The sequence below is a fragment of the Rissa tridactyla genome, chromosome 2, assembly GCF_028500815.1.
Source record: "Rissa tridactyla isolate bRisTri1 chromosome 2, bRisTri1.patW.cur.20221130, whole genome shotgun sequence".
Classification (NCBI taxonomy): domain Eukaryota; kingdom Metazoa; phylum Chordata; class Aves; order Charadriiformes; family Laridae; genus Rissa; species Rissa tridactyla.
Window position 1 is genome coordinate 123,548,828 of NC_071467.1, and position 13,535 is coordinate 123,562,362.

Sequence of the window (13,535 nt, forward strand, 5' to 3'; positions counted from 1 at the left end):
TACACCAGTTTGAGAGGAAAACAAGGCCATAAGGTTACAACCTGAAAACTTCAATTAAGCAATCACTCCACTTCAGTGGGACTGAAATCAGTTTAGGAAAGATGCACGTGATTTGATCTAGATTTGCCTCTGTATCGCAAAGCTTAGGTCAATATTACATTCTTTACAAAGACATTTGAACTGAAAAGAAAGTATTTTATCTAATAGAGTAAAAAATGAATGGCAAATACTGTTAGACCTGACTACATTCAATAATAAGCTATTACTTATGATATCTTGGACGTTTCTAACTTGCAGGATGTCAAATCACAGTGTACATTTATACATTGATATAAAAAAACCTGTTAGCACTGTCTCTGCAAAAATAATTTAAAAATAATTATGTTATTAAGATGTTTCACCAGTTACAGTCAAGGAGGTGTTAATTAGTCAGTCACTTACTCAGACACCTCAGTAAGTATGTCAGGTATGAACACAGAATGGGGGGTGGGGGGGAAAGACAAAGCTAAATCTAGAGGCTGGAAGTACGATTTGCTAAAAGTCTATATGAGACTTTGCAAATGATATTCAAGCACCTAACAAAAGGTTTCTCACATAGACAAATGAAAAACAAGGACAGAACCCAGAGCTGGGCTCCCCATGCAGTGAGGATGGGGTACACATTAGAGGTATTTCAGAAGTAGCCCCAGCAGGATAAGGACACTGCCTCAATTTCCCACATGAGCCATCAGACAGCAGAGGCAGCTTTCTGAGAATGAGAGTCTGGGCAAAGGAATCAATACAGTCGAAGGAGATAAAAAAAACCAGAGAAGTCACTGAACAAAAGGTGCGGGTGCAAGTGAAATGAGGAACCAGGGCTGGATCATCTCTACTGCAGAGGAACGGAAGAGCTACCACACGTAAGCACAGGTCCAATGGCCAGGACTAAAGGATATTAATGAAGATAGAACACAGAGAGAACCAAAGACAGAGCTAGCTAACTTCATTTTTTAAAATAAAATGACCAATTTTCCAGACAAGGGACATGCAGCAGATCTAAGCTCTCTGAAGGTCAATAAAATATTTCAGTCAGTGCTACGCCAGAAATTACTAAACTTCGGGGATAATAAAGAATTAACTAAAGGGGAAATGACAACAGGTTGTGCTAAAAGACAAGCTACACCCTTCAGTGGGAAGGTCACTAAAATCTCCATAAGGATTATTCTCATCCAATATTTTTAACAATGCCTTTGAAAAAGAAGTTTTGGGGAAGTTACAAAGTTGTGAGGGACGTTCAGTAGAGTGGCAGATTGAACACCATACAGGAAGGACTGAGCAAGGAGCAAATTCATGAAGACAATTAGACTAATATGTGGTTTCCTTTATAGCATAGGAACATTTGCTGAAAACCTGAAAGAAGGAGAAAACCTAGGTATATCAGTAAATTACAGGATGACTGCATTACCAAGGTTGTGTGCACAAGGGAAAAAAGATGTTCTTTTACGACACAGCAAAGTACTCCCAGTGAAGAGAAGGAACTGTTAATGCTATTGTACAAAAGGTTGGAATACTGTGAGCATCAGCTGTCCCAGAAAAATGAATTCAAAGTGGAACAGATCCAAAGATGGGTCACTCTTGCAGCCAGAGGTACAAAATCCCTAAGTTACTGCAAATGCATGCATAGTGATGTTGACACAGTTAGCCTAGAAAATGAAGATACAGGTAAGATTTTTGTCTATAAATTAATGTGGTGAACAACCAGGAGGGAGAAGAGTTACTGAAGGTAGGGGATAATGTTTGACCAAGAACAGATGGATGTAAAATGAATAAGAGTACCTTTAGGATGGAAATTAAAAATGCAGTGCTAAGCCTCAGAGCAAAGGTGTTCTGAAAAAAAGCCTCCCAACAGGATTATCAAGAGGCAAAAAATCAAACTATTTTGTCACGTTTTGGAAAGGATTATATACCATGGTTCCTGGATACAACAAGAATCCTGAGTCTTATAAACTGGTCACCAAGTCCTTAGAGTACATTATTATAATTTTTACACAATTCCTGCACTAGAAAAATCATGATGTAATCATAAGTAATATATAGATTAGCTAATTTCCCCTACTTATGTAAATTGGTCCTTGAATACACTTGCATAACATCATGGTAATTTATGGAAGTGCTTTTGTTCTAAGGATTAGGAATGTGCCAGAGTCTCCTTCATCAACTTATTGCTGCAGGCATGATTCTCTTCTCATTCTCACTGTTTCACACCTATGCAATTCAATTTTCTTAAGCAAAGTTAACTCTTGATTTATACTGATAAAAATAAGATCCAATATTTCTCCTTGTAGCTAGGACAGGCTTATTTTAATATTTAACAGGAAAACCCTAAATGTTAATAGTAGTATTGTGAGGCTGTGTTTAGAGGCATCAGTCAAGACGGGCCTTTGTTCCACCAGACTTTTCACAAACATCTAATAAAAGCTATTTTGTCGTATGACAGTTTTATAATCTTAATAGATGAGATTAAAAAAAAGACAAATGAGAAACTGAGGCTGAGAATAAAGATGTTTTCTCCAAGGTCACACATCAGTGGCAGAAGAAAAAGTATCTGTCACTAAGTGCTCTAAGCCTATGTGCGTCCTTTGAAACCAGTGTGACGAAAGGCAGGCTCAGGTCAAAAAGGAGCTCCAGCAAGGTTGAATATAGCTATATATTATATTTATAGCTGAACAAGTATGCATGATTTCCATTTGGAATTTGCTTCCAATAACAGTTGAACCCTCTGGGACAAAACCCCACACAAATACCATATTTTAAAAAATAACAATCCAATAATTAACTTTGCAGTTTACACCTTAATTCGTACATAACCCCCTTCCTACTCAGTCACATATAAAAGGACGACATCTCAATAGCCTCAAATTTGACTTGATCCTTCACTAGCAGGAATTCACATTTACAACTTTGACAGGTTGTGCCGGTCTTTATAATTCTTATTTTGGAGTCACCATAGTTACAGTGCTGTGCTAGCATTACTCTAGTTGTATAAAACAGCTGTTCCTCAATAATGCTATTCCAGGTTCACAGGGCTGTTCCCTTCTCCAAAGCTGCCTATTGCCTCATCTGTAATGGAAATGCTGATTTTCTGCAGTAGAGGGATGGGGTCTGGGAAGCCAAAAGGAGGTCCAGGTCCCTTTCTGCTGGAGAACTGTCCTGCAGCAACATCCTCTATCCTTAACTGCATTATGGAAACAAGAACCACATCTCCATCATGGGAAAGGGACCCACCACTGTGTGAAGCAGGCACCCACAGTAGATCATTCCCAGCCTTGTCACGAACTAGTGTGAAACCTCTGTGCTCCCAGAGCACAGAGCTTCTTCAAAGATTTTTGCTGTTGGTGGCAGATGAAAATTGTTGCCTTTCCTTTCTACCCTCACAGAACTTGCATGTTCAGCAATTGCGCTATACGACCATCTACGTTGCAAGCGGGCTTGTATCCCGCTTACTACACACGTATTGTCTGATAAGCCAGACATAGCAGAGCTCTCACTGCAGAGGCTGGACAATATCAGCATCAACTGCAAGACAACAGACATTACCAGGCAAAAAATAAGAGATGGTCCATAATGGAGGATAAATTTGAGAGGACTGTAATGTACATGTATCACTTGCCTCTTTAGCTCACTGCACACATATGCATGCGTAACCATAATGCAATACACATGGCAAAATATTTGAGGTGAGCTAAACTGAGAAATCATCTGACAAATTTATATCACATGCTTACCTAATTCACCACTCTGCTGAGCCCATTACTTTCTGCACACTCATTAATCTAACTCTTGGCCTATAATTAATACCATGTGCTTACGCAGTCCATCGCGCTCTCCTGATCCTATCACATTCTGCCTACTTATTAATCTACCATGTGGAAAATAACTAACTTGACCAGTGTTCAACAAATGAGGAATTTTTGCTCCAAACAGCAAACATGACATATGAACCTTACAGGTTGTGTAAGGTTTTTGACTTGGTGTAAATTTAAAACTTGACGTAAATGCAAATCTATATGCAACCAGAGACATTACATATATTATATGAAATAAATAAAGTATTAGTGATTTTCAGTCTTAGTTGATGTACGTGAAGTTGGAAAAGTTAAAACAGTCTGCAGGCTTATACAAAATTAGAGATTGATTTTTTTAAAAATGCACTACATTCTGCCACAGAAGGTACTCTAATGTCTATTGATTAATAACTATCTTTTAAAAAATAGCTCCCTTTGATAAAACTTACTGCATTTAAACAGCTGTTGTGTTAAGATTTCTCTTGACAATGAAGGTTGGAGGTTAAGGTTGCATCTTTTCTGTTAAAAATAAATCAATATTCCATAACCTGAACCAGAATTTCCTGGCTTCAAAATCTCTGAGGTACCTTTCAAATTTAGTGTCAGCCTTCTCTTCCAAATATCTTTTCCATTTACGTTTATAGGTTTGTATAAAAATACATATATATATTTTCACTAATTTAAATGTCTTTAAAAAAATCTTAGATTCATGGTTTATCCATTTAATATTCACACTATCTGTAGAATATTTGAAAGAAGAGAAAATTTTACTAGAACTCTTAAGCCTTTTTAGGATAAAACAGCAAAGCACAAATTCTTCAAATGCAAGGGCCTTCCTACTGGAAACACTTGTGGTTCTCCTGTCCATGTTTTCTAAGTGAATCCATATGTGGTGTGTCTTGCTGCCATTACAAAAAATGTCCGATTTCACTAGGGGGCTCTAGCAGAGTGTCAAAAGGGGTTGGAAATCTAACTTGGATATATCTTTTTCTGCCATTCATATTAATTCATAATAATTTCTACAACAGTAGAACAAATGACTGCAGCAATAGTTTGATATGATTCCAGAAGAGCTGTATAATCAAACGTACCAACCCCTACACTTGAGTACAAGATGTAACTTGGGTGAATTGTTTCCACCTGTTTACTTTTAGAGGCATGAGCTGGTTGAGCTTGGACACTGCTTTTCTGTCCTGGTCCTGGGTACCCTCCTCAACACAACAGCATCTGGCTCTAAAGAGGGTCGGTAAGCACGTGCTCAGCTGCGTCTGAAATTACCCGTTTAGTAGCACTGAGACAACATCTATATACGGTGGGTGTTGGGTGAGAGGCAGGCAGAAATGACCTCATGCGAGCCTGCCTGTCCCAAAGGAACATTGCCAATTACGGTCTTGATTATCAGAGTTATAGAATTGGCAGTCCTTGATTTTCTGCCTCGGGAAACACTGGAATTAAAATTGTTCAGCAGAACTTTGGCATTGGTATTTGGTTAGTTATTTCAACCTCTAAACTCTTTAACCTTAAAAGTTCAAGTAAGTTCACGTTCAAAGGATCTCTTAAAAATACACAGCTAAAAGTTAAAAGACTAGCTGGAGATTCCAATTTCTAAGGATTATTTCCTGTTTACTTTTCATACCAGCTAGTCGAACTCTCACATTTCATCTCGGAGGCAGGACTCAACCGTCTGCAGAGGACACACTTTGTTCCCTTACACTCAAACAGGCAAATGCAAGATGGACTCCCGGCTCTATTTGCTAAAAAGGTAAAGCAACAACCGGGAGGTGGAGAAAGCCATCTCGGGAGAGGGACACTCAACCCAGCACAAGGAACTTCTTTGTTCGAAAACGTAGGAATCAAAACACTGGAACTGCTGTGGTATTTTGGGTATTATCCAAAATAACACAGTCGCTAGCGAGAAAATGAAAACCGATATATTTCAGTTGGACAGTTTGTACTTTTTACGCTACATTCATGCACAACAATCAAAAGGCAAGAATCTGGAGTCCTTACTCAGCCTCGCTTCTCACCAAAGTAGGGGTTTTACACTGCTTATGAAATAAGAAACATTTTTGTTGTTGCTTTTAAAGACAGATAGATTACATTCAGCCATGGGCCAGAGGAAGGAAGACAGAAAAAAATAATAAGGGCGTTTGTTAAGACATTGACCTTTCGAAAACGGCTGTAAGGGCTTGAGAACTGTTCAGAAGAGAAGTTCTCCCCAGCTCACTTTATCACTATCAATAGCAGATTTTTCCATATGCTGCTCTGCTTGCACCCTCCATGTTGCTACTGGCATATTCCTTCTGCAGCTATTATGCAGAAACTGTTCCAGACTGACAAGAACATCTATCTGTGCATACACAGTGATTGCTTATGGTCACACAGTCTTACTTGCAAATAAAAGAGGGTGCGTGTAAAACCAGTGTGCACATAGACTATTAGGGTAGAGCATTTCTGTTGGTTCTCTAAAAAAATTTGCCTTTACAGAGGAGTACATGTATTATTTGTAGTGAAGATTTGAATCAAAAAAATTCTGCACAAATGTCATCGTTAATAAAAATTAAGATTATCTATATGTCAACTGACTTTAAACAACGTGTTTTTCAAAGTTTTCCCTGAACCGTCAGACAGCCTTTGGGGACTACAGGAAAAACATACTAATATGGCAAATGTTATAAATCCCCAGAATAACTCTTATCCCATTTATGTTTTGATTCTGTCATCACTATCCATCTACCCTTATCCTGAGGCAGTAATGAAATACAAGACTTGTTTCAAGTAGGGATGGGTGAGCACTGTGCTTTGAAAGCTATACTTAACTAAACGGAGCCCAGACTGCCATCAGTGCATTAAACGTTATGCCAGTATGAGTTCAACCCCACACTGCCATAACTCTCCTGGAGCTTGTCTTCCATTACTGCTAGTGACAGGGACCAGGGCACGTGGCAAAGCAACAAAACTGGCAAACTTGCGGCATTCTTACACGGACACAGGGCAGTCAATATGGTCAAAAAGTGGTGAAGGCTTCATTTACAAAGGGTACAGTTTTCCAAAGTGTCTGAGTCACACATAAGCCTCGAGGTAAATTTTTCATCACGTTCACATGATTCAGGAATCTTGTTTTCCAAAACCCTGAAGGTTGTGCAAGCACAAAGATGTGAGAGGTTTTCACGTGTGACTCTACTGTGCCAGCAAAAGAATATTTTTAATACTATTTATTCTGAAATAGCACTGCTACCTCAACCTATTTGATATTAATTTTCCATGGCTTTTAGTATAAGGCTAGCAAAAATTACTGATAACAAAAAATAAAAACCCTTTAAAAATTGTATTTGCAGTTGCTCATTGGCATCAACCTATGATATCAAGGTTAAAAGTTACAGGAAAAATCATGAGTAAATTATGATACACCTGCAGAGTCCTTGACTGCCCACCTGACTCTCTCCCATTAGGAAAAAAAATTTCTGACTGTTTTTTTCTCATAGAATTCATTTTGGTTCTATCTGCTTTTAAGGAGATCACGAAAGTAAGAAAACAAACAAGGGCGGGGAATCAAAAGCAATTTATGCAAATATTTTCCAGTTAATATATATGTTATTATTATTTGTTAGGGTTAGAGGTTTATCCGGTTGTAGTTAAAAAGCTACAGAAGGAATTGGAGATACAATCTTTTACTACAGTGGGGAGTTTTAACCCACCAAATAAACAGATACAGAATGCACACATTAGGAAAATGTGGCTGAAATCGATATATAAAGGGAAAAAAATGAGCAACATGTCTGGCAGGCCAGCCTACTGCAGGGGATATCACCGAAGAAAGAGGAGGGTATTGAAATGAGCAGGGAGGCAGGTGCCGAAGGAGACGAGACGGGCAGGCAGAGCAGAGGCAGGCAGAGACAGGGTGGTAGCGCCGGGCGGCACAGCTCTTCCCTCCGGTTGGCAAGCTTGCCAGCCTGCGAGAAAACTCCTGTCTGCAGGCTGAAATGAAAAACCTCCTTTGTCTCCTCTACAGCACGGTCCTGCCTCTTTTTCTGTCGTGAGGGACACTACGCGGTGTTAAATTATACATAAGTACCAAGTAGGACTTTCTGTCGGAAATGAAAAGCTAATCATCCAGTAACATGATTTAGTGGATACTTATAATCAAAACAAAGAATTAACCACCAGCATTCGAACAATTCAAACTGCTTTATGTATGAGTTCATCTCGACTCACAAAGAATAATAGAGGCTTAACAAAATGTTCTCCTTCCTGGGGCAAGGGGAATGTAATATTTATCTGCACTGGTTTCCAGTGGGACATCACGTGCCACAATCAATCACCTCATAAAATATTATGAAATAAAGTGGTGGCAATTTAGATAACAACATGGCAAACTAAGTTACAAGAAGAAACAAAAAGCTAACCAAATTAGAAAGTTCCCAGTTTCAAGCAGCTCACAGGGTTACCAAAATTCACGTCTTAAATTCTGCCAACGTTATCGTAGCCTTTTCTTCATTTTTTTTTTTTAAGCCATGGATGTGCCTAGAATAGAGTCTATAGTTAGACATGAAACTACAGCAAACTTACAATGGTCACAGAATCTTTATTTTCTTTCAAAACAGGCCATTAATTCTGATGTCTCTTGGGTCCTCTGTGTAGTAATTCTCTGACAACTTTACAGACATTTCTAATAAAGAATTCATCTCTGAATGAAACCTGGGGAATGGTAGTTCTGCCTTTTTGCTTTTATACTTCTTCAGTACTAAATGCCTCATGTCCATTTATTTAAGAACATAATCTTGGGAAACACGTGGGAAAAACCTTTCAGTGAAGAGACTGGGATTGCTACAGACGACACATGGAGGTAACCTGCAATGGCAACGACACTGGAACTGAAACGTTACACCACGTATCCACTGTCCCTCTCTTTTCCACCTACAAGCACACACCCTTTCATTGACACAACTCACTGCCTGGCAATGAAAACAAATTTAACCTGGCATGTTGAGGGTGCCACTCACTACAGAAGTTATTTTTCTCTTCACGGCCATTTCCCGAGGGGTAAATACATCCAATTACCACATCAAAATACCTCTTCTAGTACTGCAGAAAAATGCTTTGCTGAACATCATCGAATAAAACTCAAACACACATATACATAGAAACTGCGACTGGTAAACTGCTTAGGTTTTCCTTTTAGAAAAGGAGTCTGTCTGCAAGGATCAGAGATCCTTTGGCTTCCACAAGTCTGATAACTCATCATATACACACATCTAAGGTTTCTTGTGGTCTGCAATTAAATCCCAATATTAGAACACAGGACTGCTTGTAACGGTGAGTTTGTTCGACATAGCTCGTCTCCCTACAAGGAACACAGAAGTGGCTTTACTCCATTGAGATGGAAACGTCCAGCAGAGTCTGGAGAGAGGCGCAGCACCACAGCAGTAGGAACTGGGCTTCCAGGAGACAGTCAGTCCCACCCTACGGTCATTGCCTGGTGAAAGAAAACTGAAGAACTTGTCTCCAAAGAGCTGAGGGATGTGGAAGGGGGCTTCAAATTGCGATAAGAATCCTATGCTACTAAACAGGTATGTAGTGTAGTTGTATCCACGTTGTTGTGTAGCTAACCTCCCACCAGAGGTTACTCTATTACGAAGTCAAAATATTTAGCACAAATGTGAATAACAAACAACCCTAAACTATACACCTTCATTTTAAATTTACCCTCCTCATAAAAATCAGTGTATTGCTGCTTGCGTGGAGTACACGTTTGAATTTTGATTAATGACACCGTTACATGGAGCCGTACCTGAGAAACTGATCAAAGGTAGGAAATGAAACTAAAGCAATCTGTACATAGTGGGATTTGGTATGTTGTTTCCTTCTAGTATATTGCAAATATTTATGCAAAGTGCATCAAAACTCTTCTGTGAGGTAAACAAAAAAATCACCTGCACTGCTTCTCATGAATGTTGGTAGCGCAGCTTTAAGTAATATTTATAAATTGATGAAAGATTTACTCAGGGGAAAAAAAAAATAGTTGACTGGTCAAATCATAAAGCAGATTTAGATTTGGCAGAGACTCCGTAAGACAGCTGTGCTTTACCCTTCTGCAGTACTTGAAATGCATTACTGAGGCATTGAGGATCCTTTAAAGTATATACAACTACAAAGGACTTTTTTGATGGATAAGAATATAAGGGAGGGGTAACATGTGTTGATCCTGGCAATTCAAAGTATTCAAGAATGCAGTTATCTTGCAGTCCCTGAAGCAAAGCCTCAGAAGCAACACTTTAGAGCTTGTTATTCTCTTATTATCAATGCAATTAGATAACATATCACCCGTCCTCCCCTTTTCACCAAATCAAATGGTGCTCCTTAAAGAAGTGGAACCTTTACAGCAGAGGGCCCTTGCCAAAGGGAGCAGCTGGCTGCTCTTGCATGACCTAGGACTCTAATGTGGCTGACAAGCAGAGCAAGGCTACAGTGTAAGCACTTTTAGCTGGATATAAGCAAGTATCCACTTACTGTTGGTTGCATAACATATGGCGGATGAGGCATCCATGAAGTACTCTGGACCTGCATATCAAATACTTTTAATTAGCACAGAAAACTTTAAAACAGAACTCAAATATCTACGTGGAAATATTCTTTCCATTACAACTATGGAGCTAATTTTGGCAAAAAAATTAAGTCATGTAACAACGCAAAATTCATTTATGCTTCATAAAGTTATTGACCAAGGAAAAAAACCTTTCAAATTTCATTTGATAATGTTTTCTACCAAAGTCAGAAGTCTGAGTGATTGCACCACTTCTATGATCCACACTTTTTTATCTCATAAAGCAGTCTTCAATATTCCATGTTGTCCTATTTTTTTCATTTGTATTGTTTGCTTTCATCCATCAATATAATCATGAACATGTCATCCAACCGACAGTGCAGGAGGCATAAAATGTTCAAAGTTTGTTTTCAAAAGTATCTGTATGAACTTTCAAAGGTATAACATTTTCTGAGATCCCAGAATGATTTATTCTGTTTTCACTAAGAACTGCAGATGTAATTCAGAGTTTTTGAAGCTTATTATACCTGAAAGCTTCCACGGCAAAGCTGGCTTAAGATGCCCCTGCCCCCCAGGATCAGCTCTTATGTTGGGCACCATGGGATCTGTTCCCACCAGAACTCTATATGCCTCACCAAAGTCTTTCTTTGTTGTTCTGCCTTATGAATGACACGTAACAGATTCCACGGATATACCAGTTTTACCAACAATTAAATGCATTACGGAGTTCTTGTGCATTTGTGGTGGCATCTCTAAGCTGTAACTCCATCTTGTGCTAAGCGTGAATGGCCCACATGCTATCATAACTCAGACTCAACGCCAAGAACTGTGTTTTCATCAGTCTGGGCACCACAACATGCAGGAAGTATGCAAAAATATACCTGTGCTACAGCCATCAGTGGGTAACTCACTAGCTATCCCCAAGTTCACAGAAGGCATGTGGCCTCTCAGACTGAGCACGAGCAGGGATTGCTAGGAGAAAACCACAAGGTCCTGATTCTCCAGATGCCCTGGATTTTTGTTCATGAAGCAAGCGGTGAGAATTCATTGTATAATTGTGTGCCTCAACACTTGCTGAAGTTTATCAAAGTAGAGTTTTTGTCAAGAAGCAAGCTCAGTGAAACATCTTTAGAACCTAAACCAGTGCACACACATGCAAACACGCCCCTACTATGGTTTTCTGTTGTGAATCCCCACTAGTTAAACTATATTAGAGCTGCCACAGTTTCCTGCTGTTCATTGCTCCCACTCTCACACCCACCCTCATGCAGTTTCTCCTCTGTGCCAAGCTACAGTCTTTGGGCTTACACTGAAAACTATCTACAGAGAATGATACGGGCTAAAAAAAGAATCAATCCTTTTGGTGCAAATGCATCAAACCACAAACCAATGCAATGGTTCAAGTCAGGGTGGGAAAAGGGAGCAACTATGACTTGCGGAGCAGTGATGGAAAGAAGTGGCTGGGTGGCCTGAATTCAGTGGCCTGAGTAAGAGGGAGGAGGTATGACTCTTAAACCAGCTTTGCTACTGAGAAAAGCGCATGTGAGCTGCACTCGTATGTCTCTGGCACTGACATTTCGTTGGTGTTGCCATTTACCGAAATTTACTGAATTTATCTCACCAAAACAACTTTTGTTTGGCAAGTTTTACATAGGCATCTAAAGTGAAATAACACACAAGTCACAGAAAATTACAAGAATCGTTTATCTTTGAAGATCAAGTTCAAAACATAGTAAGTGTAAGCACAAACTCCCAGAATTACCTGTAAGCAGTAGCATACCATCTCAAAAATAAAACAACCCCAAACTAACTCTAACATTAAGAAGAGCCCACCATGCAGCTTTGCACGTCTGGGTAGCTTATCTCAGGTAGGGTTCAGGATGGGAAGAGCACTGAGGCTATAGGACAGAAATAACTGAGGTGAGAAAATGTACAGCCAATGACCAGCTTCAGAGTGAAGCGATATGTTCCCAGAGAATGGCTAATAATAAAGCTATGCAACCTGGTTTTGACTTCCATCTCAGAAAGCCAGAGCATGGTAATAATTTCCCAGTGGAGATCTGAGGGATAGGTTGAAAAGAGAAATTCTGAATGAAAAAACATGTGGGACACTAAAGAAGGATATGAGGACAGTTATCCCCAAGTAACTTGCTTTGTCAGGAATTACTGGACAAAAATGAGCGCTTTTAAAGGATGCTGTTACTGGAGCAAATACAGCTGAGGTCAAAAGGTCAAAATACTATGCAATCAGCATAAATTGTAAAAATGCATTTAAAAAAAACTTCTGGCTAATGAAAGGGAGCCAAAATGACAAACTGTTTCAATAAGAATGACAAACTTCTGCTGTTGTCAACTGGAAACGAAGCAAAATGCTCTTTACTAGAGAAGCTGATTGAAATAAGAAAAAATTACTGGGGCTTTCATTGCAAGCGTAAGGAATGCAGGAAACACTTCAAAATGTACTCCAAATGATACCTGAATACTACTAGAAAGCCTTTTGTTTTAAGTGTGACTCAAGAGCGCAAGCACTCACACAATTTTCTGTGGTTTACACTCTGCCTTCATCCACATCCAAAACATAATTAACTGGGAAACACAGTAGACAAGCGCAAATCTGACGTACCTGATATGTAGAGACAGGGGAAGCAGCAATGAATGGCGTGATTGATGTCTGTGGAATCATGCGGTTTGTTGGAATACTGTACGGTGAGGAATAAAATCTGCAAACAAAGAACAAAAGCGAGATTTTTTGAACCTTTTGACTGCTAGGCTCTGACTGACTAATTCACTGCCTCCTGGGCAAAGACAAAAAGAGTCTGCACAGGTAATTATGTCCATCTATTTCCAAAACCACAATAAAGAAGAAGTGATGGCTCCACTGAACAGATCTTGAAAATGGAAAGGAGGAGGAATATTTACACAAAGCATATTTTTTTCACTTCAACTAGCACAAATATAGAACTTCATGATACAAGAAGTAATTATCTGAAATGCAGAGACAGCTGATTTTCCAGAGTGCTAGCTAGTGGAAGGAAATTTCTTACGCGATATCGAAGACAATATTACTGATTTCATTTTTACATGCAGTACTTTTTCTTTTCAGATCTTAATGCTTCAGTGCTGAGAATAACACATTCCATATACATGCCTGAATTATTTTATTAAGA

General features: G+C 39.2%; 1 protein-coding gene across 10 annotated transcripts in view; it reads right to left on the bottom strand.

Moving 5' to 3' along the window:
• Window positions 1–13,535, bottom strand: part of RBMS3 (RNA binding motif single stranded interacting protein 3) — a 719,476-nt gene that overhangs the window by 63,176 nt on the left and 642,765 nt on the right. For all 10 annotated transcript variants that reach the window (XM_054189953.1, XM_054189954.1, XM_054189952.1 and 7 more), the window contains 2 exons: window positions 12,992–13,088; window positions 10,335–10,385 (listed from right to left, as the gene is read on the bottom strand). In XM_054189953.1, the coding sequence (XP_054045928.1) occupies window positions 10,335–10,385; window positions 12,992–13,088 (148 nt within the window). The remainder of the gene's footprint in view (window positions 1–10,334; window positions 10,386–12,991; window positions 13,089–13,535) is intronic.